The sequence below is a fragment of the Felis catus genome, chromosome B4, assembly GCF_018350175.1.
Source record: "Felis catus isolate Fca126 chromosome B4, F.catus_Fca126_mat1.0, whole genome shotgun sequence".
NCBI classification, from domain to species: Eukaryota; Metazoa; Chordata; class Mammalia; order Carnivora; family Felidae; genus Felis; species Felis catus.
The window spans coordinates 13,627,042-13,653,776 of NC_058374.1; the positions used below are offsets into that span (position 1 = coordinate 13,627,042).

The 26,735-nt window shown below is 44.2% G+C and overlaps 1 protein-coding gene and 1 long non-coding RNA gene across 6 annotated transcripts in view; one reads left to right on the forward strand and one right to left on the reverse strand.

Moving 5' to 3' along the window:
• FRMD4A (FERM domain containing 4A) overlaps positions 1-26,735 on the reverse strand; it is a 659,116-nt gene that overhangs the window by 593,193 nt on the left and 39,188 nt on the right. For 2 of the 5 annotated variants that reach the window (XM_045060912.1, XM_045060907.1), the window contains exons 2-3: positions 18,143-18,184; positions 16,791-16,902 (exon numbers count right to left, since the gene is read on the reverse strand). In XM_045060912.1, coding sequence (XP_044916847.1) covers positions 16,791-16,892 — 102 coding nt within the window. In that variant the 5' untranslated portion in view covers positions 16,893-16,902; positions 18,143-18,184. Of the gene's footprint in view, positions 1-16,790; positions 16,903-17,364; positions 17,454-18,142; positions 18,185-23,689; positions 23,743-26,735 lie in introns of all 5 variants that reach the window. The other 3 variants (XM_045060910.1, XM_045060911.1, XM_023256373.2) reach the window with 3 other exon arrangements.
• LOC109501326 lies at positions 14,736-15,897 on the forward strand. Its single transcript, XR_002159301.3, has 2 exons — positions 14,736-15,539; positions 15,654-15,897. It is a non-coding gene; the product is annotated as an uncharacterized LOC109501326 (long non-coding RNA).

A 26,735-nucleotide genomic window follows, 5' to 3' on the forward strand; every position in this document is an offset into this window, starting at 1 on the left:
CTTTGATAGAATGACAGTTATATTATAAATATTTTGGTATGCCCCTAAAAACCTCACGTACCAAAACAAACATTCAGCTAGTCTATTCGAATTCCTTACAAACTCATCTACATCCACGCTTACTGTTAGCACATTTCTTTCGGGTCACTACACAGCAGCCACTACCCTGAGCCACCTTCTCTACTGCAAGAGCCTAAAAACGACAGCCGCTCTCTTCCCTAGCCTCCCTTACAGCCGGGGTGATCTCGTGTGTTTTTCAGGGTTCTTTGTTGCAGACAACAAAACCCACCCGAATATAGCCTAAGTAGAAAGGGGTTTATTACACTAAATTAAGCAGTAGTTTAAGAATATATAGGAAAACCCAAAAACCAAAACCATTCCCCACAGACCAAGGTGAATGTTGAAGCGCAGCCAGAGGCCATTACAGCAGAAACCTATGGCGTCACTGAGCCGCCGCCTCTGACCCTGGAGCCTGAACTCCAGCAGCTCCACCAAAGCTCATCCCCGAGAACCTCAACACTGTGTCACCTTGCTTGCAAGAACGTTTGATCTGCAACTGCCTCTTCACATCAGTCGCCTCACCTTCCCCGATCTGGTGCTGGTGAGCTTGCTTGGTAGGAGCCGGGTCACATGCAGCGAGGTTGGGAAATGCAGTCCTGAGACCCCCGGCCTCTACAGTTTAGGAGACTTTCTAGAGAGGGGTTGTCGGGGTGGGGGGGGGGGGGAGGCGAGTAAACCTATCAGTAACATGTCATGTAAGTCACTCTGTTCGGGCCAGTTAAAAATAATGGGATGTGTTCTTGGGGAGCTTCTGGGAGAAATTTTCCTCCTTGATAGAAATACAGAGACAAAGGAGAGCTTTCTTTACTGCTCCGCTTCCTTCTGCTTTTGGACACAGGAGTGAAGGACGTGAAGCTTAGAGTTGGGGCAGCCATCTTGGAACCAGCAGGGGAAGCATTGCCAACATTCCCTCCCACCCCCTCCTAGTGCTCACCTTCCAATCTCTCTGAGCGTCTTTCCTCGAGTCTCTAACAATGCTCCTGCTTTCCCCATCTCCCAGATATCTTCCTTGCTCCCTACCCCTCCTCTGGCTACTACCCGATGTCTGCTTTCCTGGTTTCCTACGTTCTCCTCTCTGTTTTACTTGCTCACCTTCTATTCTGCCTTCGTTCACTGCAACCTGGCTCCTGATTTTACCACATTTATGAGGCATCTCACCAGAAGGTCACTGCTGCCCTCCTGACTGGCAAATCTAATGAGGATTTTTCAGCTTTTCACTTCTTTAATTTTTCTGGGAGTCAGGATCATCGTTCCTCTTTCTTGAAATTCTCTGCTCTCTTGTCATTCAAGATAGTATACCTTCCTGGACCTCCTTCCACCTGACTTTCTTTCTTTGCCTCATTCATGGGCTTTCTTTCCCTTCCCTATCCTTCCATTGCCTCATCCATGACTCATGGCCTCACCTGGTCTACACTCCCCCTGGTGGCCTTCACCCTTATTCTGTTGTCTGCATACTAATGACTCGGAATATGTATGTCCAGACCAGAAATCTCCCCCAACTTCACAGACATACATCCAACCATGGCTAAACGCCTCTACTAGAAGTTTTCACAGGCCCCTGAGATGAAACTATCCAAAATGAAGCTATCATTATTGCTTTTAAATCTGTTTTTCCTGTGATTGCCACCTGCTTCCTTTCCCAACATAAAGATCTGGGGTCAACCTTGACTCCTGCCCTGCGTCACCTGCCAAATTAAAATCTCATCAGCTGATGATCTCACCTCATCATTTCTTACTCATATTCCTACAGCCACTTTCTACACATCATGGGCAGAGTGATCTATACAAACACAGCATGATTATTTCATTCTCTTGCCCAAAACTGTTCAGATACCTTCCAGTATCTATAGGATATGGCTCAAGCTCCTCAGCAAGAGTATAGTCCTTCCTAACCTCTCCAACCTTGGCCTCTGCCTGTCCCTGTCTTGGATTTTAGTTGCTATTGCATCTTAACTCGTTGACTTTTCTGAAACGTATCATGCAATTGCATGGTCCTTTACGTTTGCTGATACTTTGACCTCTGCCTGAAACCCTTTCTCTACTTTGTCACCTGATCTACATCTTCAAGCTCAGATACCACTTCTTGGAGGCTTTACTCATTCAACAAATGCTTACTGAGCACTTGCTATGTGCCAGGCACTGAGCTAAGAGCTAAAGAATCAATGGTGAATGAGACACAGTTGCAGCTCTAAAGAAACCTATAATCTACATAATGACCTCCCTCATCTTCCCATTGTCCTGAGTGGGTTGAGTGCCCTCTTCTGTGCTCCAGTTGTAGATAATGTAGGTTGTCTGTGCAGCAACCACACTCCCTTCTTCCTTCCTTCTTATGTGGGGTAGTAAGAATTGACCCAATTTCAAGCTTCAGTGGTAGATGCAGATACATCAAGCCAAGCACGGTGATTCCATGCCTCTTGGCTAATGACTAGTTCAAGATCTCATGCTTAAGCCAGTAAGTGGTTGGCTTTCCTATGGAGATGACCTGAGTTGACCGATTCAAAAAGAAAGGAAGAAATCATGGTTCCTATTTTAAGGAAAGACTCTTCTCTCCCCCGCAGGCTTGAACAAGGAAGTTGCCAATGGCAGTGAACTTGTGACCACGTGAGGGAAGCCATCCTGAACACATAGCCCACAGATAAGAACAGAGCCAAAAGACTTAAGGGGACTGAGGGTGAATGTGGGACCAGAGGCACATCCTAGAATTGGCTTCCCCTCTGGACTCAGTATGAACTAAAGAATTTCCCTATCTTAAAGCCTGTTTGAGCAGGCATTTTACTTATTATGGGAGTCATTACAAACCACCCACCTCTGTCTCCCACTTGAACTGCTCATCCCTGCCTTTTTCTCTACTCCCATTGGTTCACCACTACTTCAAGCCCACGTTACTGCTGGCCTGGCCGACCTCCATATCTTCCTACCCGGTTTCCTCTCCTCAGGTCATCCCTTCTTTGCATCCATTCTCCGTATTACCTCTAGAGTGGTATTTCCACATCTCAACTCTGAACGTGTCATTTTTTGCTTCAAATCATCGATGCCTATTAGTAAAATTTACTAATTTTACTCAAGTCCAAACTCCTTATCATTTATTCAGAAAATAGTTTGTGTCTACCCCTAGCCAGGATTTTTGCCTCTTCTCCTCCATTCCCTTTTGCCTTCCCCATTCAAAAATGTTACATAGTTGTTGGAACATGCAACTCTTCCATTTGCCTTTGTGTAGGCTCTTTCCAGGACCTGGGACTCCCCACCACCATCATCCACCTATCCACCTCTAATCCTTCAAAACTCACCTGAAACATCAGTGCCACGTGGTGGTTCTTGTTCTATGCTCTTCAACTCCATAGCACATTGATGATTTCTTTGTCATAACATTTATCTCAGTACACTGGAATTGTTTTTCTAATGGCCTTTCCAATTACACTCTCAAGTTCTTGAGATCAATGACCAGGTGGTATTTACACATATGCCCACAGATCCTCAGTGCTCACCATAATGTCTCTCTGATTGTAGTCCTCCATTAATGACTTTTTTTAAAAAAGAAGAAGAGGGGAGAGGAGGGAAGGGAAGCTTCAAATTTGTTCTGCCCTTGGTACTTCATGCCTTTGGAGTGTGTATTAAAAAGGCTGCCTTGTTCAGTAATCGTGGGGAATGGAGAGGAAACAAATAACACTTGATACAGGTAATGTTCATGTTCCCAATTCCAGCAGCATATGGCAGTAGTTGTAATGGCCTAACATAAAGCATTCCCAGACAATATTAATGACCAACTAGGTTAATGACCGAAGACTAAGCCTCGGGCCATGAACACATTCTCCTTGTCATTAATCCCTACAAAATGGCCTCAGCTATGTTCATTACAGCTCAATTATGTTCACACTCCTCATGAGGAAAGAAAGCACTTCAGTCCTAATACCAAGCTATGTCCCTCCTTTTGCTTTGACACATGGGCAATAAAGATACAAAACAAATTATGAGTTCAAACACTAAGCATGGAAAAGAGGCAACACTACGGGAACTACTACTATGATTAGTCCCAATCATCAGTGGGGACTAAATCAGAGAACTTTGGAGGTCACAGAGAAGGCAGATGAAGATGTTCCTGATTCATACTTTCTCTGGGTATTCTTTGAAGGCATAACAGAGAAATGCTAAACGTGTGGTTCTCTCTAAATGCTTAGAATTTGGATAAACATCTAAAAACTCAAAGGTAACTTTCTGCCAGTAGGAAAAAAAAAATTTTTAATGGACTTCTGATACCAACGTAATATTCAATCAATAGTTATGGAATGCTTCCTCTGAGCAAAATTCCATTGCCAAGTTGTGAGTAATTAAGACCCTCAAAGACCACGAAATTAAATTGCATAGAATGAACGCTCGTTGTGGTGGTTTTAAACATGTCACAAACCATGTTAACTCCCTTTCACCAAGAGGTGGAGTCTATATCCTCTCCCTTCCAATGCAGCCTCAGTGACTTGTTTGTAACCAAAAAAAAATGCAGCGGAAGTGAGTCCGTGTGACTTCCGAGGCTAGCTCACAAAACGTGATACATTTCTGCCTTGTGAGCTCAGATACTCAATTTGAGGCCCTGAGCTACCACATAAACAGTCCAGAGACCTTGAAGCAGCCATGTTGTGAGGAAACTCAGGTCATGTGGAGTTTTCCTACAAGAATGCTGTGGTCAAAAAACCAGTTGCGGTCCAGCAGATGGCAACACCCAGTGCCAGACAAGTGAGTGGAGACGCCTCCGGGAGATTTCAGACTTTAGCTGTTGAGTCACCCCAGACTTTCACTCATCCCAGGTGAGGCTCCAGACATTACAGAGCAAAAATAAGCCATTACCACGGCCACCTGTTGGAACTCGTGACCCACAGAATTGGTGAACATAACAGAATGGTTGTTTTAAGTCACAGAATGTGGGGTAGTTGCTACGTAGCAGTAAGTAGTGAGCAGAACACACACACACACGCGATACGTCTAGTTGCATCACAGGGGTGGTGACAGTGGGCATGTGCACAATCTCAGCTCACCTGTGCCCTACAGCAATCTGGGAGAAGCAGTCATCTAATGGAACTGCATTTAACCCGCATCTAGTACATTCTGAGGCTGCTTCGCTTGGGTGGCTCAGTCGGTTAAGCATCTGACTCTTGATTTCGGCTCAGGTCATAATCTCGTGGTTTGTGAGTTCAAGCCCTGCATCGGGTTTTGTGCCAGCAGTGAGGGGCTTGCTTGGGATTCTCTCTCTGCCCCTCTGGTGCTAATACTTTCTCTCTTTCTCTCAAAATACACAAACTTAAAAAAGGTCTGAGGTTGCTTCAATTAGACCACGTGGTACATTTAATGTGAGGAAAATTAATGCCAAAGTCAAGGTAACACTGACCTGGTACAAATGTGGCCTGTATCACAAGATAATATGAACTTTTTCTGATCATGGATTCTAAATCTCCCCCTCCCCAAGTGTGGCTTTCTGGTCTTTTCCCTCTATGATCTTTCTTCTGGATTCCTGTGCTCCTAGTCTCATTCCCAGATCTGCCTCTCTGAATCGAATCACTGACCTAAGTGCCTACGATATCCAACTGCCCGTCAGCCATCTCTGCTGGGAAATCCCATTGTTTCCTCCACACCTTCAACTGGGTGGTCCTAAGCTAAGTGCAGCCCTTTTCTTCTGCAAATGTATTTCTGGCTCTGAAGTTGTTCCTGGCACCACTCCCTGAAGCTCCAGATCCAACACTCTGTAGTCCTGGCTGACTGCTCCCTGTGCGTGGGTCCTACCATCCATCTATCCTATGGTCCTGATGATGCTGCCTTCAGAATGTCCCTTGAACTCATCCATGTTCCACTTTTCCCATAGCCACCACCATGCTGCCTCTTCACTCTCCACCAGAGTTCATGCATTTGATATTTTTAATATTTATTTTTGAGAGAGAGAGAGAGAGAGAGAGAGAGAGGCAGGCAGAGAGAGAGGGGGACAGAGGATCCAAAGCGGGCTCTGTGCTGAGAGCAGAGAGCCCAATGCAGGGCTCAAACTCAGGAACTGTGAGATCATGACTTGAGCTGAAGTTGGACGCTTAACCAGCTGAGCCACCCAGGCGCCCCCAAGCATGTGATTCTAAATAGGTGTTCTCCCCCCTGTCTCCCCTACATACCACCACCAAATTAAGCTTCCCAACCCTTACACCGGCTAAGTCAGTCCCCATGCGAGAACACAGACAGGCCCCTCAATGCCTGTGGCTCCAGTACAGGTGCTCATGGGAGCATCTGCAATGTCTTCCCTCATCTGGTCCCAACGTGCTCCAAAAGCTTTCCTCCTCCTCCTCCACAAGGCAAATCCTCTCTTACCAATCCCTCCTCCCCACCCCTACCTCTGCCCTCATGGGATCTCTATCATCTACCACAGAGGTTCATAATCCTCTCCTCCTGAATCTCCCTGATCCCTTTTTTCTTTTCCCAGAAAGATACTCCGTCCCTTCTCTCCCTCATCAAAAATAAACATGCCCCAATCTCACCTCTAAGAATTTATCTGAAGCAAATGAAAACAGGATCTCCAAGAGGTATCTATATCCTCATGTTCATTGCTGCATTAGTCACAATAACCAAGACATTGGCTAACCACAACAACCTACCTAAGACATTGGCTAACCGAGGCGATCTAACTGTCCATGTATGGATGAATGGATAAAGCAGATGTGATACACACACACACACACACACACACACACACACACACACTGGGATATTATCCAGCCACAAGGAAGAAGGAATTTCTGCCATTTATGACAACTGGGATGAATCTTGAGAGCATTACCCTAAGTGAAGTCAGTCAGACAGAGAAAGACACAGTATGGCATCACTTAAATGTGGAGTCTTAAAAGCTAAACCTACAGAAAATAGTACAATGTCAGTTATCAGGGGCTGGGGGTGGGGTCAATGGAGATTATTGGTAAAGGTACAAACTTATAGTTGGAAGATGAGTAAGTTCTGGAGATCTAATATACAGCATGGTGACTATAGCTAATGACGCTGTATTATACACTTGAAAGTTGCTGAGAGAGATTTTAGATTTTCTTAGCACAACAAAAAAATAAGTATGTGCTTGATGGAAGTGTTAGCTAATGCTAAGTGGTAATCATAATGCAATATATCAGTGTAACAAATCAATATGCTGTACACCTTAAACTTACACAATGTGTATGTCAATCGTATCTCAATAAAGGGGGAAAAAACTGCATCCTTCAAAATGGCCTGATGTCTTCTCCACAGACCCTGTCATAACTAGATCTCTAGGTCGCCCTCCCCTACCCCTCCCAGACCACTTCTCTGAATTCCTTCCCACGCACTGTTGGTACTGTGGCCCATAAGGTGGGACCATTTCCTCTCACGAGGTTGTGAGGTGTTACCTCAACGTATTCTGTAATTGTGTTTCTTTGTGATATAGAAGCTCTGGAACAAGACTCGTGTGTTTTCCTCACCTCCACTTCCTCCCCAAAGCCTGGTCCTGTGCTAAACTGCCAGAAGTGATGGATCAATACTTTAATTCACTGAATATATGGAGAACAGTGCAAGGTGTTGGGACCAGATAGATTCCTTCAGGTTCTGTGGCTTTTACCTTGATTGGAATGCCTTGCCCACAACTTTCCACCACTGCCTCCTTCTTGCCAATCACCTTTTAGCTTCCTCAGAAGGCTCCCTTGATCACCCACTCTAAAGCTATCACCCAACCACGGTTTCCCCACCATCATTTTCAATTTGCTCTAGAGCAATTATCACTCCCTGATATTTCTATGTATTTCAATGCATTTATTTTTTTAACCTCTCCCTGGGTAAGCTCAAGGACAACAAAAACCTTGTCTGTCTTGTTCACTTCACTGTATCCCTCATGTTAAAATAGTGTCCAAAAGACAGTAGGCACTCAATAAATATGTTGGATGAATGGATGAGAAATACTCCATATTGTTGATGTACTCCTACTCTGTTAAGGAAAACAGATACAAAAGTCAAATATCATATGGCAGTGTTATCAATAAGTGAAATGATAGAAAATATAAATATAAATGAAGTACAAGAAAAAGTGAGGAAGGTAGAAAGAGCCATAGTCCAAGTAGTGGAAAGAGCACACTCACAGGTGCACAGGCTTGAGCCAGCATGTTATTTATGGGGAGCAGGAAGAGCCCAACACGGCCAGGGCACCAATTCTGAGGGGTGGTGAGGGAACAGTGGGAGTGAGACTGGACAGGGAGGCAGAGGTTGGAGCTTGAAGTAACTAATGTGGTTTGTTATAAAGCTTGACCACTTTGTAGTGCATACAGACATCAAGTTGTATTGTTGTATATCTGAAACTTCTATATTTTACCTCAATTAAAAAATAAAAAGCTTGAGCTTTATTCCAGGTATAATCAAGTATAATCAGAGGATTTTAGACCTTCATTTTAAATATTTTTTTTTCAACATTTATTTATTTTTGGGACAGAGAAAGACAGAGCATGAACGGGGGAGGGGCAGAGAGAGAGGGAGACAGAATCGGAAACAGGCTCCAGGCTCTGAGCCATCAGCCCAGAGCCCGACGCGGGGCTCGAACTCACGGACCTCACGGACCGCGAGATCGTGACCTGGCTGAAGTCGGACGCTTAACCGACTGCGCCACCCAGGTGCCCCTAGACCTTCATTTTAGAAGAAAATCCCAGATCTAATTACTAGAGAAATCAGAATCATTTTATAAATATCACTCCGGAAACTGTATGTACAGAAGATTAGACATAGTGAAAAGAGAGTAGAAACAGAGACCCAGGCGGGTGAGATTATAAACTTGACAGTCAGTGGGAGGGATAAGGGAGGAGGGGCCAGATCACAGAGAAATGAGGGAGCAGAGGCAAAAGAACCTGGAGATAACTGAACAAGGTAGATGAGGGAGGAGGAGGAGGAGTCAACAATGAATTCTGGGGTGACAGGCAAAATGGTCCTACCACCAATGGAAGTAAGACATGTAGACCAGGAGGAAGGTCACCGTTCCTCTTTAGGGTGAAGTGAATTTGAGGCACCCATGGGACAAACAGGAGGGTCAATCTGATAAGCATCTGGATTGGCAGTCATGAGAAACTTGGGAGCAAGGCCTGAGCCAAAGCCATGACTAGAAGGTCATGAATGTACAGACAAGAGTTAAAACCATGGGCATGCATGGCATTGCTTGGGGAGTGGGACTGTATCTACGGCTCAGGAAAGTGCTTCTCCAGGTCTGGAAAGTGAGACTAAAATTTCAATATCCAGGGTTATAAAAAGCACTCATTACTAGGAAACATGAGTTATAGGCCAATGTTACCTTGACACTGGAATTTAGTCTTCTAACTCTGTATGTACCCCATGGTTTCAGTCAATCACGTTTCCAGGACCTTTGATTATGGCCAGGCCAAAATACCATATGTTCCATGTGACTTCACATTTTGGCATAGAATTCAGTGAGATACTGCTACCTGCACCAGTAACATATGGTCTCCAAATGACTATTAAACTTTGCAAAGCAGCCACACAATTAATTTTTAGCAGAGATCCACTAATAGCCACCCAATCATGTATGGCAAGCCTGGATGGCATGCATTTTGCATTTGCCAGAGAGAACATATTGCAGCCCATATTTTAGTCATCTTCCCTTAGAGGGTAAGAAAATTTTGTTAGTTATTCAAGACAGGAATGCAAATTTAAATGTGCTCATGACAGGAGCAGTTCACCTGATCCTAGGTCCATCTGTTTTCCAAAACAACTGGCTGGTTGTCCAACATGGTCCCTGATTTCAGAAACTGGAATGCAGACAGGCTTGGGCAACTTCTTTTAGATGGACTCTGGCTCATGCAGGAGTCCAGTGAGATGAGTTAGGGGGGATGGTAGTTCCATATCATTTTAATATAAAGAAACACCTGCTAATACTTACTGTGTATTTACTTTGATCCAGGAACAATGCTAATATTTTACCTGCATATCTCATTGAATTATCCCAAGTATTACATGGTAGCTACTATTATCCCATTTTACAGATGGTGAGACCTTTTCAAACAACCATAAACTATTTAGACAATTGGGCTTTTCCACTTATATTCATTTTGAGGAAAACTGAACCAATGATTTAGGGTTCACTGATGCTTTACCCACCCCCTCCTCGACCCCTGACTGGTTTTATAGGAGTCTTATGATGGTACACAAGTTACAAAGACCACTGTTATGAGTACGTATTGTTTTTACCTTGGTAGTATCCCTTCCTCCTTCCTAGTAAAAGAGCTCTTCTCCTTCTAGAACCTGCCATTCTCACTCCATGTGATTCAGGTGAACTTATCAGTCAAGTGACCCAACTCCTTTCTCCCCACAGGTCTAGACACAGACGCCAACACGCTTGGTCAGAGAACCAGTGATTGGCCAGGGGCAAAACCTATTACCCAACAGGGCCTAATGGATGTTGAGAAATGACCTCATAAGGAAGGTCCCACTTATTTATCTGGGCCCACCAGCTCTGTGAACAAGTTATCCCGGAGCTGCTGAGAGAAAGAATCTGCTAGAGCCTAAAGTTAACACAGAGCAAAGTAGAATCTTTGCTAGATTAGAAAGACATAGAGAGAAACAGAGAAACAGGGTCTGGACTCTGTCCCCCAAAGTCCTCAGTCCAGCTTTTCCTGGAACCACTTCATTCCTTGGAACGAGTCAGTACGTTTCATCAGGCAATACGTTTCCCTTCTTTCTTAATGCTGGTGTGAGTGAACTCTGTCCCTTAAAACCAGAAAGACATAAAATGAAATAAAAAATACGGTCAGCAAAAACTTATCTGAGAGAGGCAGTATGACTCATTGATTTTAAATTTCACCCTCTGAGAGAGAGAAATCTGTACACTAACTACAAAAATTATTAGTATCAAGATTTCAAACATACCCATTAGGAAATTCCATTTTAGAAGGTGGATAATTGGGTTTAAGAAGGATTTTAGCTACTGACTTAGATATAATGTTACAGAAACATTTTCTAGGGATGTTTTGATAATCATTCTAATTTTCATTTTTTAAATGCTTATTTATTTTTGACAGAGAGAGACAGAGTGAGCAGGGGAGGGTCAGAGAAAGAGGAAGACACAGAATCCGAAGCAGGCTCCAGGCTCTGAGCTGTCGGCACAAAGCCCGACACAGGGTTCGAACCCACAAACTGTGAGATCATGACCTGAGGTGACGTCGGACGCTTAACTGACTGAGCCACCCAGGCTCCCCCACAATCATCCTACTTTAAATAAACCAGAAAGATAAATGACACTAAGAACACTACCACTATAGACCTGAATATCTAGGACCCCTGCCCTGGGCCCCAAGCTTACGTGGCCCCACTCTGTGCACAGTGCTTCAGGTGGCTATGCTCTCTTACCACGTAATTATTATTCTTTAAATTTCTATAAAGGGGTCAAATTACCTTTTCAAATGTATTGGTTAATCGTTATGGAAACCATCACAATTAGCCAAGTCTTCTTGGGCAAGCTGTTTAGCGTCTCTGGATCTTAGTTGTACCATATAATAGAAAGATACAGTACCTGTCCTGACAACAGGCACAAAAGCACTTTGAAAATTAAAAGGATTATTATTATGACTCAAGAGCAAGATTTCTTAGGACAGGCTTTAATTTTATCCTATGCCTTTTGCCTGTCGCAACCTGGAGAAAATCCACGGTCTTTGTTTTTTAAGTTTACTTATTTATTTTGAGAGGGGGGCACTAGCAGGGAAGGTGCAGAGAGAGGGAGGGAGAATGAGAATCCCAGCAGGCTCCATGCTATCCACAAAGAACCCAATGTGGCGCTCACTCTCGCAAACCATGAGATCCTGACCTGAGCCGAAACCAAGAGTTTGACACTTAATCGAATGAGCCACCCAGGTGCCCCAGAAAATCCATGGTCTATTAGAAATTCCAAATAGAGACTTGTCACAGGTCAAATTCAGAGGAAAATTATGTTACAGTTATAGAACTAGGACCTTGGTCATACCCCTAACCTGCCTTTCTGGCCACCGAAGCCTTTGTCACCTCTAGGAACTCTGTCCAAACCAGTCTACTTTCTATCTCCCAACAGCCTGGACTCTACCCTAATTCATTCAGTCTTCTCACCTCAGATTTACCCTCCTCTATTCTTCAACATGTTACTTAAACTTAAACCAGTTTTCCCATTCTAATAGTCAGTGGTACATCTTTTCAATTAATTTTTAAGTTCACTAAAGCCACGGACTGGCTTGTATTCTCCCTGTACAGAGTAGATACTCAGCAAATATTGGTTGGTTAACTAAAAAAGAAAATTTCCAAAGGAGGAAACTATCTGAGGAAAGACGAATCCATAATAAAATGAAATGAACTAGAGAGATGAAGTTTTACAAGAGCAGGTTATCAGCTAGAATCTATTCAAACAGACCAGAGAGCTAGTCTATTCAAGAGAATCCCAGAAATCTGAAATCAGATTTTTAGAAATACAAAGACTCTTCAAGATAATCTAATTCACATCTTTCATTCACTGAGAATAGTCACCCATTAATTTCTCTGACTTACAAATTGAAGTTTTTGCATATTTAATTTTCCTATCACAAAACCTTGACTTCTGGCAATATTCTTACCAACAATGTGCAAGAGAATGAAACCTCAAAAACGTGGAAAATCTCTTATGGATATAAAAATATTTTTTTGTGCTAGAGTCAAAGCAGATGTCTTGAGCCAGAGGTATGGTATCACCTGTTATTTAAATTTTTTTTTTCAACGTTTATTTATTTTTGGGACAGAGAGAGACAGAGCTTGAACGGGGGAGGGGCAGAGAGAGAGGGAGACACAGAATCGGAAACAGGCTCCAGGCTCCGAGCCATCAACCCAGAGCCCGACGCGGGGCTCGAACTCACGGACCGCGAGATCGTGACCTGAGCTGAAGTCGGACGCTTAACCGACTGCGCCACCCAGGCGCCCCTTAAATTGCAATATGGAAAAGAGTGCAGATAAACAAGACGATAGAACAACTCGCCTTAAAATGTGAAAAACGCAGAATGGCTCAGATACGAGGTGCCCTCGATGGGCTAAATCCAAAGCGTTAGAAGGTCCTGGTGGTGAAGTTCTCGACCTTTGACATGACATCAAAGTCAGCCCTGGCTTGAGAGTCAGAGGACCCTGATGATGAGACTTTGCCCGACCACTTGCAGTCGTGGGACCACTGACAGTTTCGCAAATTCTGATTACCAAATAAGTTTGTCTTAAAACTAGGATTGTTGAAGGGATTAAGTGAGGTAATACAGGTGAAGATGCTTTGCAGAAAATCGTAATTTGCACTATAGCCTAGCTAGCTAACTTACATTAAAATATCTTAATCTGAGCTTTCAGAATCTAAGAGCCAAAATATCCTAATACCACCTCTGTAGCCCCATGGCTATCCATCTCTACCCTGTCATTAGAGAAATGATCAACAAATCTTTGGCCCTAGCACATTCCAGCCTTGAAAGGGTTCCCCAAACTCATGTGATTTCAGCAAATGACACATAGCCAAGAGCTTCCTGCTCTATAATTAGTGACATCCTGCTGGAGGCTCCCAACAGTGTCTTTTCTTGCTTCCCCAAATTTCTGCAAAAATGAAGGAGGTGGGCTTTTCAATGGCATGTGGTCTTCACCACCAGTATCTGTCCTCTGAGTCCACCCTTCGTTGTTTGAGGGCCTCCGTGTGGCATAGATGATCATCACCACCGCCCCCCCCCCCCCATACCAACTCTTCATTGAAAGAATCAGTGAAATGCACTCACCTCAAGGCAGTCGGCACATGCTTACAACCCAGGGCCCCTTCCAGAGGCTCTAAACCCATCACCAGCTTGGAAAAGTCACCTGTGGTACTTTTCAAAGGTCACCTGCTCTAGTCCGGCAGAATAAATCAGGCTCCCCTGGGGGGTAGGTCTCCAGACAACACAGTGTGAACAAATGCAAATGATCACCCCTTCCAGTAAATAACACAAAACACTTCTTCTGGCATAAAAGCCATATGGTTGGGAACAAATTCTACCATCTAAAAGCAGCACTGCCCATATCCTAGGGTACAACTAAGACATAATGCTGAATAAAGCGTTACAGTTGCCCGTCAAGGACCTCTATTCTAGACGCTATTCCTAGAGGTCTTATGTTATGTTTAACAGAGCTTAAGTGGACCCTACAGAGGACCATGACCCCCTCAGAAAGCAAATGACGCAACTAAGGCACAGAAAAAGGAAGCGACATATCCAGGACCGCCCAGGGAGTGGCACAGCTGGGAACAGAACGTAGGGCTCTCCAATTCCAGATCTGGTGCCACTTTGCAGAACCAAATAAATGTATTCTGCCCTGAATCATGTCGAGTCTACACGGAGTATAACCTCTGACTGTGTCCTTATCCAAAACCAAGGGGTGTGGCCAGTCGCTCCCCCCCCCCACCCCCGGTTCCCTGCAGCCCAATGACTCGATACCACGAAAATGCAGAACTCCCACCAAGCCATTTGATACTGACCTCCCCCTAAACGGGATGCTTATGAGCTCTGGCCTTTATACTATGCTACCCTTCTTAGTTAGCAGAGGCACTCCATAAATACTGAGAACTGATTGGCTGCTTGAGTAGCTACCAAATAATAATGTTTACAGCTTCCTTCCAGAACTCACGGCCAAAGCAACTCTGCTAAATGGCCTCCTTTCCTCCTCTCTTCCTCAGTGACTTGCTTATATACATTTTGAGACTCGTCCTGCAATAGTTGGGAAGCAATTATGTTGAGGTTTCTTCTTAACAATAAAAAAAGGAACAAAGTCCATAGGGGAAAATTCCCCCTGAACCGGTTGTGAACAGGAAAACACACCCTGACTATGGTTACACATGGTCCTCCAAGGTTCTCTAATCTAACGGCCCATTGTGACGTCAAGAGCCACTTCCCCCGGCTTCTGAGGGAGACACACATGCAATCCTTTAATCCGGGCAGGAGGTGAGTGCTAGGGAGAGATCTGAGGGCAGAGGCCGCTGACACAGAGGATAAAGTCTGAGCCACGGAGACCTCCCCGACAGCAACCGTAATATTTGGGAGCACCAGGAACAGAGCCTCAGTGCGTATGTCTCAGAAGCAGCTGGACCAGCATGTCGAGGGGATTTTTCCTTAGGGCTCCCAGTAAAACAGGCGCACGCCCGAATGCTCAGAAGCATGGAGAAGAAATCAGGACAGAAATGTGGAGGCAAACAGGCCCAGCTCTCCCTACAGCTGATTTTTAAGAACACGTTTCTTCCCCATTTTAACTTAAGGCAAGATTTATTTCTGTCAAGCAATACTAGATTATACGCACACGCCTACCTGAACAGGAGCCTATGTGCCCTTATTTTTTTGCACATGACTCAGACTCCGGTTTCCCAGAGTCTCTTGGTCCTCAGAGACACTGCCACTGTATCACCTGTCAGTCAGAAATCCTCAGATCCTAACCATCCACGTATGTGACCATTGGACATATCAATGGTCAGTATCATTGGATACAGTATCATTGGACAATACAAGTATAAGGAAGGGAGAGGAGACCAGGGTAATTTCTCCAGAAAACAACTTTAATTCTTTTGACTACTTCTCTTGCAGTGGAATTGGAAGTCAGCAGAAGATCCTGGGCGTTTCAAACGGCTCTGGGGCCGAAACGACATTGGAGGCGAAAAAGAACCATGATCTCCGTCCCTCTTAACTTGACCCAGCTCATTGCTCAAGAGGCAGGCTCCCCACTGGCTCCTCTTCCAAGTGCTCTTAACAAACTCATCAGGCCTCACAAAGCTGTATTTCCCCCTCTCAGTCAGAAAACACAGATCAATATACTCAGCAGAAGCACTTATGCTTTGTCCGTTAAAAATCTCCTGTGTAACTATTAGAAACATTCACATGCGGAGCCTGATGCGGGCTATTTCCGTCAGCATTACCCTGGCATGTGAGCTAGTCAGCGAGGAGAAGGGGGGCAACACGACAGTGAAAGCAAACTTGAATCTAGAGCCTAGCCCGAAGTCAATCAGGTTAAAAAAAGGTGACGCCACTGTCCCTGTCTTGCTTAGACAGGCTAAGAGCGGAGGCCTTCTTAACATGATGGAAATCACAGAGAGGCTTAAAGGAGGTCAGTGGTCTACACGCGGGCAAGAGCCTGGACAAGGCCTGCCAGAGTCTCCCCTGCAGTCACAGTTGGGAGGTGGCTCTGCAGCCCCAGTGTTAAAAAGGCCACAGACAACCTCCTTGGCCACTTCCCCGGGGAAATCGGAGTAAACACGTGGGCACCTAGAAAGAAGATCCTATTCAATTGTTCCGTGGGCAAAAAAATTCCACAGTTGCTATGAGATGACAGAAAAACAAATCAACAAACAGGATCACCTCAACTTAGATGCAAAAGGCAGCGGGGGAGGGGAGGGGAGGGGAGGGAGGGGGAAGGATGCTGAGGAGCCAGGGGGAGGCGTCGGTGGGAATCTATTTCCAGGGGCTCTTAGCACCTGTTTGCAAGCATCTCTCTCAAAATAGCATTAAGCAACAAGTTTCTAAAATGGCAAATCTAGGGCTTCTCTTCCCTGAGAGTGCTTTGTCATGGCTGATGCTCTCACCCAAGAAATCATTTGCAACAAGCCTGCGGGATAAAGCGGAGCGATTTTTAGCATGTCTGCAGCACTGCAGCGGCAGCCCACGGTGCGGGAGGGTAAGGCTGGAGCTGGGCGCTGCCCGGGCCCCACCTCCTCCCGGAGCACTCACCATCAGCAGGCTGAGAGCAGAGTCGGGCACCAGCTGCACAGCCATGGTCTCCGATTCCCATGCACAGTCAGTTTGCCTGGGCCCTGGGTGACTGCGAAGCATCCACAAATACCTACAGCAAACCAGCCAGAAATCCAGACTCAGGGTGCAAAAGGCTCAGAATGAAGACAGGCCACATTTCATATGGGGCGGAGGGCAGGGGGGGCGGTCAGGCGGATATTGGGAAGAAAGGGTGGGAACAGTGCTTAAGGATTTAAAAAAAAAAAAAAAACAAGAATGAAAATAGGAAGCTGCAGGTTATTTAAAGGTGAGCCCTCCCTAGCTTCACCAAGCTGCATGAGCACAGAAACCACATCAAACACAAACATGAAAGCTGGGAACACAGCATTTTTAACTGATACCTTAGCCTAGGCAGCAGCAACTCTTAACTCATAATTAAAATAAAACATATTCCCTATTGCAGATAAATCAACCAACCCGATCACCACCACTACCACCAGCCACCCCCCCAAACTCCCACCCCACAATCTCTCAGCAATTCTGCTGCATAAACATGCTGAATGTCACTACCTACCGCTCGCAATCTGGTCAGTATCTTCTCTTCCTGCAGAAAGGTGTGTCCCTTTTGCAAAAATCAAGTATCTGGGAGTGAGAGAGCCGAGCCTGACCAAAAGCACCAGGCAGTTACTGGAGATCAGCAAATGCCCTCATCACCACCGAGTAATAACTCAGTTATGCAATGACCCCTCCACCATCCTTAAATCTAGTTTCCCTCTCCAAGTGGACTGGCCAGCTTAGTTCCCCGTGGGGCTAACATACTTACAAGGAACATGTAATTACACTGCCTGTTCTGTTAGCGTTCTGATCTCCCAGGCTGTACCACATGTACGAAGCAGACAGGCACCCTCTACCTCTCTCCCTCCCTTCCTCCCGCCCTTCCTCCCTCCCTTCCTTTCCCTCCCATCTCTCCACCAGGCTGCCTGTTAGGAATTTTGAAGGAGCCTCTCTAGCTCACAGAGGTACAGGAGGCTAATTTGTAGTAAGAGACACTGCTTAAGACAATAAGGCAAATTAGCCTTGAAAATCATATCATGCAGCATTTTCCTTGGAAGATGTCAATGGCAAAAAAAAAAAAAAAAAAAAAAGGAAGCCTGCCCAGTCTTGTTATATAATGAGAGGCTGAAAAGGCTTCTCAGAGTCAAAGATTTGAGAAAATTAAAACACTTTTTTTTTTTATGAGCAACATCAAGCTTCTATGTCTTATGGAGTCTAATTATTCATCTACAAATGGCAATCACTAATACTTCTAGTAACAGTTTTCACGTTCTCTTTCAATTTCTTCCTTTACTTACCTGCTGTAACGACTCCAAAAATTCCTTGCAATTAACTGGACGCTGTGAAATGTAAGAGAAACCAACTTTGTAAATAAGAAACCAGGGGGGAGGAAATTCATCACCTTTACATGTTCCTATGGACAACTATATCTGTGGTCCCTATATCGTTCATATTTTAAAAGCATTTATTTCATTATCACAAAATGCTCAACAATATTCATTGAGTGAATTAGAAGATCCCTCTCTAATTGTTTATCCTGTGGCCCAATGCGGTTAAAGCTTTATTCCATGGTGTCTGAATGGATTCTAATGCCCTTGACCTCAGGAACCTCTGAGAATCTTTGTACTGTCAGGTGCTTGGAGATTCACAGCATGACCGGAGTCATGTGAACGTGACCTTGCACTGAGCTGTGGGAATATTCTAGAGTTGCTGGTGGGTTTCACAAAAGAATTTTTGATTATTACAATAATTCATTATTTGATTACAATAATTTAAAGAACATATCTATAGCATTCCCTTAACCTTGCAAGTATTTTTCTAAATGTATTCAAATGATAGCTGCTGAGTGCCTACTGTATACAGTACTCTATGATAAGTTTTGTAGAAGATGCAAAGCTAAATCATGGCCCCTGCCCTCAAGGAGCTTTTTATCTGACAGATATAATGATATCCAACAATCATCTATGATACATGACAATATGTGATAAATGCTGGAAAGTGACTTAAAAACAATTAGTTTGGGGGGCACCTGGATGGCTCAGTCGGTGAGCATCCGACTTCAGCTCAGGTCATGATCTCACAGTTCATGAGTTCGAGCCTTACATCTGGCTCACTGCTGACAGTGCAGAGCCTGCTTCAGATCCTCTCTCTCTCTCTCTCTCTCTCTCTCTCTCTCTCTCTCTGCTCCTCCCCCATTTCTTTCCAAAAAGAAATAAAACATTTAAAAACTAATTTTAAAAATGTTTTAAAAATAGTTTGGGCCGCACAGAGTAGGGAGAGTTTACTTTTGGCTTCAAGAACACGGCAGTTTTTAAGCTGGAACTTGAGGAATAAGCAGAATGTCTTTCTTATGACCTGTGTTTTATAATTCTACACGGACCATGAGCTTGTAAAACACAGAAAGCACAGGGAGAAATTAATACTGTGCTACTGCAGCTGGTGGGTGTGGTGGGGAGGGGAAGGTGTGCCCATGGAGGGCCCAGCAGGAGCCTTTGCAGGCCCAGCAGGAGCCTTTGCAGGCCCAGGGGTACAGGACTCGCTCGGGTTGCACGGGCAGGTCTGGGAGACTTGACCTCAACTGCTGGTGCCAGGCGTCAGCATAACTGCCTTTCTTTCTCCCTACTTTGCTTGGAAAACCTCATGCTGGAAAGAATACAATTCCGCCAGGTGCAGCAACGTGGATGGAACTGGAAGGTATTATGCTAAGTGAAATAAGTCGGTCAGAGAAGGACAGATATCCTATGTTTTCGCTCATGTGGATCTTGAGAAACTGAACAGAAGACCCTGGGGGAGGGGAAGGGGGAAAAACAGTTACAAACAGAGAGGGGGGGGGGAGGCAAACCACAAGAGACTCCTGAATAGAGAGACCAAACTGACGGTGGATGGGGGGGTGGGGAAGTGGGCGATGCGCAGGGAGGCGGGCACTTGTTGGGATGAGCACTGGGTGTTGTAGGGAAGCCATTTTGACAATAAATTATATTTAAAAAGAAAAAAACCAAAAAACGTCATGCTGAACCTTTGCCCAGCTCCTTTAGGAATAAAGAGTCTGCGGCCACCTCGGGAAGACATGACTGGGAGGCGCTCTATCAGGGCGGCGAGAGAGAAGGAACTGGGAAGGCAGGGCCCGGAGGGGCGAGCAGAGGTACAGTGCTGCCCGCTGAGCGGCGCAGTCAGGGGGAAAGGCTTCGGACGGGCACGGAGCTGCATGCCTTGGCACAGTCCGTCAGGGAGAGAGGGCCTCGCCAGCCTGTTCCTGTCTCCGTCTTGTTGGTCAGATTGACCCCGTCGGCCATGAAGTCCCTTGCGCTTCGGAGAAACGCCTGCTACGACGCGGAAGCGCGGGAAGTTCAGAAAGGCCTGGACCAGAAATGGAAGGAGGCGCCACGGACTCGGTGGGTCAGTGAGACAGGGCGCTGGCACGGGAGCTTCTGAGGCTCCGTCCTCGGCGGCTGTTCTAGAGACTGTCACAAAGCCAGCCCACACCCTGGAGAGGTCTGCAGGGGCGGGCAGCGCTAGGAGCTGCAAAGTCAGCGGCGGCCGTAGGCCCCACCCAGCAAATAGCTAAACCCGGGGGAGGAGTGGGGGGGACAGGAGAATCTGGGGGGTGGATGGACTGAGTGTGGTCAAAGTGTGTAGGCTTACACACTTCCCAGTGTCTGAAGTTACACCCCCCATGAAATATTCCCTGGATTTTCCACTTGAGTACTCTACTTGCTTTGTTTGGACAACTTCTAAGTTGCTGCTTTTTTTTTTTTTTTTTTAATAACAGCTATTCACTTTGCTCTATTATCCCCGTCCTAGAGAGTGAGACACGCGACATCAGACCTACTGTCAGCTGCCTCTGTGCACCCGTGCGGCTCTGAGCACGGAGCTCAGACGGCGGTGGGTACTCAGTCCTATCAATGGGCGCAGGGGAGGTGCTGAGATGTGAAGGACACAGAGCAAGGGGGCCAGGACAGCGTCCCGGGGCTGGGGGGCGGGCTGCTAGAACACAGGGAGTTGGTGAGAAGTAAGCGTCTGACAGAGAACGAGGGAGCCCCAGGATTCCAGGGACGAGGGTGGCTCCACAAAGATGCCTGGAGCCTTTAGTAGAGTTAGAGACAAGGAAGTCCAAGGGCAAAGGATCACAGAGCAGCATGTGAGGAAAAGGAGTTAATTAGCATGAAATAGACTCGTACCTTAATTAAAAAAAAAAAGTGAGATAGGAGTTCCCTAGGTCTTTTCAAAACCTTGTTCAAAAGCAATCCAGATCATAGAAGGAGGCATGCAGGACAGCAAGCAGTCCTTTCCTCCCAGGAAGGAAATTCCATCCTTGGCTGGCGTTACCTCTCAAGACACGTCACCCCTTTCAGTGTAGTTGCTCAACCAAGGGGCAGTGCAATGTCACAGCTATCAAAAGCCATCACCTGAATGAATGAATGAATGAATGAATGAATGAATGAATGAAAATTAAACTTCCTCTGTATTCACTATGAACCTGTTGTGAAGACACCATCACCGGATGACTCAAAATTTCCACCAGAACTCAGTACAAGAAAAGTGTCTGTCCCTCCTGAGGTGGCCTGTGTGATGGCTGGTGTTATCCTCGGGCTCCCTGCTGAGGCATTTGACTCTTAGGAACTAGAATGTCTACTGTGTCATTGATTTACTCTTCGCCCCGAGCAAATACCATGAGGGTGAGGTAAAAATCAAACTCGCCTTCTGTTAAGTTGCACACAGTAGGCATTCTGTAACTGTTATTCCCTAGAAGTCTCTTTTTCATTCTAATAATGAAAATAACAGAACTAATCACAGTTGTCACATTTGGCTGCCAGAATACCTACAGCACATTATCATAGTTGGCATTATTACTTCCTTGGTTTTTCTCAACCTTGTTTTCCCTTCTAATTCATAATGTATTAGTCTTATTTAGTAGGCCTTTTTGTCAGTAAGCCATCTGAAATTCTTTTTTGGAAAGAGGTAGAATATAAATCATTCTTTAATGCATAAACTGCTCTCAAATAAATTTGGCACACTGTGAAATATTTCGCAGCTACTAAAATGGCAATTAGGAAAACCATTTAGGAAATATGGAAACTTTCTGAGCTACAATGTTTGTTTGACCATAAAATGATACATATACTTTAATGGCAACCATGTAAATATTTGTATTTAAGAGAACAGGAAGGAACTTTTGCTTTCCGCCAAGATGGAGTAACTGGGTAAAGTTTACCCTGAAAAAAACAACAACAACAACAACAAAATGGGCAAAATATCTGAACCAATACTTTTCAAGACACAGGACACAGGACAACAAAGGACAAAGATAAGACTTACAATAATCCCAGGTTATTGAATTCAGAGTGTTTCCAGGCCACAGAACAGAGAAGGAAACCCAGGTAGAATCAAGCAGATTCCCAGAGGTGCCCGGGTGGCTCAACAAGTTAAGTGTCTGACTCTTGGTTTTACTTTAGGTCAGGATCTTGCAGGTTGTAGGTTCGAGCCCCACATCAGGCTCTGCACTGACGGCTTGGAGCCTGCTAGGGACTCTCTCTACTTCCCTCTCTGCCCCTCCCCTGCTTGCTCCCTCTTTCTCTCTCTCAAAATAATTCATTAATTAATTTAAAAGCATTTTTAAAAGTGTATTCTCTAAATTAAGAAGAACTGAGAGTCAGGGGAAGACAAAGATGGATAGAATTCACAGGGCAGAACACCACACAGGACAGTGGTACAGAGAGAGAGAGACAGAGTATCAGAGGTCTGTAAAAAGGTCCCCTCTGAGCATTTTGTTGGGTCTAATCACCATATGCACAGGAGGAAACTGTCCAAAGTTGGGGAAAGAACCATCTAAAATAATTACAAAGGTTGGTGATTGGGGCTCACAGAAGGCTAGAAACAGCACCTGTTCACACCAGCCAGACAGGAAAGCCTCACAGATTCACGGAGCATTAGATGGGATGCTCAGAAGGTTCTTGCCTTGGGAGTGAGAAATAATTAGCCCTAGATTGATCACTCCCGTAAGTCTGCCTAACAAATTTGAAAATCAAGACCCGAAAGGACCAAACTGTTTCCAAGTAACTTAACTGGGTCCCAAAACAATGTTAAAAAACATTTATCAAAACACAAAAATGCAAGAAGGTAAAATTTACAATGTCTGGCACCTAAAAAATATTATTGGGTATGGAAAGAAGTAGGAAAATATGACCACTCAGTAGAAGACAAGTCACTCAGGGCGCCTGGGTGGCTCATTTGAGTGTCCGACTCGATCTTAGCTCAGGTCTTGATCTCAAGGTCATGAGTTCAAGCCCTGTGTTGTGCTCCATGACAAGAAGAAGAAGACAGTGACAAAACAATCAAAATCATCCAGGACTAACACAGATTTTAGAGTCAGGGGGAAAAAAAACACATTAAAACAGTTATTATAGGGGCACCTGGGTGGCTCAACTGGTTAAGTGTCCAACTGTTAATTTCAGCTCAGGTCATGACCTTGTGGTTCATGAATTCTGAGCTAGAAGTACAGAGCCTCCTTGGGATTCTCTCTCTCCCTGTCCCTACCCCTCCCCTGCTCATGCTCTCTCTCAAAATAAATAAATAAAACTTTTTTAAAAAATTTAAAAGTTATTATAATTTTATACATTATTCAAAAAGTCAGGTAGAGATAGGAAAGATATAAAAAGGAACCGATCTGAGCTTCCAGAGATTTAAAAATGACAATATTGAAATGAAAAAGAAAAGCCACATTTGTTGGAATTAATGGAGGTTAGACATTATAGGAGAAAAACTTAGTGAATTTGAAAACATAAAAACTATTCCAAATGAACGCAGCTTAAAAATGTTTTATAAACAAAAACCAGAAACAAAACCACCTGTGAGTAGTGGAACAAGTTCAAGCAGCCGAATGTCCATGTAACTTGTACCCCTGAAGAAAGAGACACAGATATATGGGAAGAATTAAAGACCAAAATTTCCTCAAATAATATAGTGAACAAATTCTAAGCATGAAGACAGCTACACCAAGGGACATCAAATACAAATTGCTCAGTATCAGTGATAAAGAGAATAATTCGAAAACAATCAGAGGCAGACAGATGTATCTATCATACACAGAGGGACAAAGATAAGGATGACAACAGATTTCTGGCTGGGATGAATGAAATTCAGAAGACAGTGGAGCAACATCCTTTAAAAAACTTAAAGGATGGGGCATCTGGTTGGTTCAGTCGGTTAAGTGTCTGACTTCAGCTCAGGTCATGATCTCGCAGTTCATGAGTTCAAGCCCTGCATTGGGACCTGTGCTGACAGCTTGGAGCCTGGAGCCTGCTTCAGATTCTGTGTCTCCCTCTCTCTCTGCCCCTCTCCCATGTGCACACTATCTCTTTGTCTCTCAAAAATAAATAAACATTAAAAAAAAATTTTTAATCAAAATTTTAAAGGAAAAACTATCATCCATTTCGGATTCCACATTCAACAAAAATATCTTCTAAAAATAAAAGCAAGATAAAGACTTTTTTGGACATACAAAGTAAATAAAATGAAAACAGATCGGAAAGGGAGGAGAAAAACTTCCCACGAAGAAAACTCCAGCCCCAGGAGGCTTCAGTGATGAGTCCTAGTAAATATTCAAGGAAGAAATAATACCAATTCTCCATAAATTCTTTGAGAAACTGAAGAGGAAGAAATGTCTCTGAACTCATTTCATGAAGCCAGCATAAATATCAAAGAGAATATTAAAAAAAGAAAACTATAGATCATCATCCCCCATGAATAAAAATACAGAAATTCTAAACAAAAAAATTATAGGAAATAAAATCCAACAATATATTTAAAAAGTAATGCACTATGACCAGCCAGGCGTTAGTAATATATGGTTGGTTTAATATTCTAAAAACAACCAGTGGAATTCACCATATTAACAAACTAAAAAAAGAAAAACCACACCATCAACACAAAAGACACATAAAAAGCAGTTGTCAAAATTCAACATCTCTTCCTGATTTTTATAAACTTTCAAGCAACTAGGAATAGAAGAGAACTTTCTCAGTCTAATAAAGAGCATCTACAGGTGCACCTGGGTGGCTCAGTTGGTTGAGTGTCCAACTTTGGCTCATGTCATGATCCCACGGTTCCTAAGTTCAAGCCCCTTGTTGGGCTCTGTGCTGACAGCCCAAAGCCTGGAGCCTGCTTCCGATTCTATGTCTCCGTCTCCCTCTGCCCCTCCCCCACTCGTGCTCGGGCTCTCTCTCAAAAAAAAAAAAAAAAATATATATATATATATTTTAAAAATTTTTGAAAAAGAGCATCTACAACAAATTACAGCTATTACCATACTTAATGTGGAAGACTGAACACTTTCCCCCTAAGATCAGGAACAAGACAAAGTTATCTACTCTCAGGACCTCTCTTCAACATGGTAAGGGAGATTCTAGACAGTCCAATAGGACAAGTCGGCGGGGGGGGGGGGGGGGATGTCTAGTCATATGGGAAAAGAAACAGTGTTTTTTTCACATCCAACATGATTTTTCGTGTAGAAAATCTGACGGAATCTACGAACAAGCTACTAGGATAAGAAAGTTGAGTCAAGTTGAAGGATACAAGGCCAATATTCAAAAATCTACGGTATTCCTATATGCCAACAACAAGACATTTAAATTAAAAGTCCAACTAACAATAGCATCAGACCATATGAAATTCTTAGAGAAAAATCTGACCAAGATGCGAAAGAACTGTACACTGAAAAGGACAAAGCACTGCCAGGAGTAAGTAGAGACTTAAATGGAGAGACAGATGGGGCTTATGGGTCAGAAAACTCAGTGTTCTTAAGACACCCATTCTCAGGGCGCCTGGGTGGCAGCTGCATGGCTCAGTCGGTTAAGCGTACAACTCTTGGTTTCAACTCAGGTCATGATCTCACGGTTCGTGGGTTCAAGCCCCGCATTGGGCTCCATGTTGACAGTGCAAAGCCTGCTTGAGACTCTCTCTTCCTCCTTCTCTGCTCCTCCTGTGTGCGTTCTCTCTCTCCAAAACAAATAAATAAACTTAAAAAAAACAGATGTCCATTCCCACCAAACTGATTCATAGATTCAACAGAATTCCAACCCGTGGCTTTTATTGCAGAAATCAGCAAGCTAATTCTAAAGTGATATGGAAATGCAAAGGACACAGAATAGCCACAACAATTTCGAAAAAGAAAAATAGCTTTGGAGAACTAACTCTGCCTAACTTAGAGATTTACTAGCAACTTACAGTAGTAAAAACAGTGTAGTAGAAAGGCAAGTGATTCAACAAAACCGACAGAGAATCCAGAAAGAGAGCCATACATAGATGGACAACTAATTTTTGCAAAGGTGCAAAGGCAATTCGCTGGAGAGAGAATAGTCTTTTTAAGAAATGATGGTGGGATAAGAGAATATGCACACGCAAAAGAATTAACTTCAATGCATTCCTTGCAACATACACAATGTTTAACTCAAAATATATCAGAGACCTAATCACAAGACCTAAAACTCTAAGATCAGTAGACGAAAACATGGGAGAGAAAAATCCTTGTGACTTTTGGTAGAGCAAAAATGTCTTAGATGTGGCACCCAAATCACAACTGATAGAAGAATAGATCAATAAACTGGGCTTCGTTAAAACTTCTGCTATTTGGAAGATACCATTAAGAGAGTAAAAACACAATCTACTGGAGGTGCCTGGGTGGCTCAGTTGGTTGAACGTACCACTTCGACTCAGGTCATGATCTCATGGTCCATGGGTGTGAGCCCGGAGTGGGGCTCTGTGCTGACAGCCTAGAGCCTGGAGCTTGTTTTGGATTCTGTGTCCCCCTCTCTCTCTGCCCCTTCCCGTGTTTGCACTGTCTCTCTCTCTCAAAAATAAATAAATGTTAAAAAAAAAACACAAAACATTAAATAG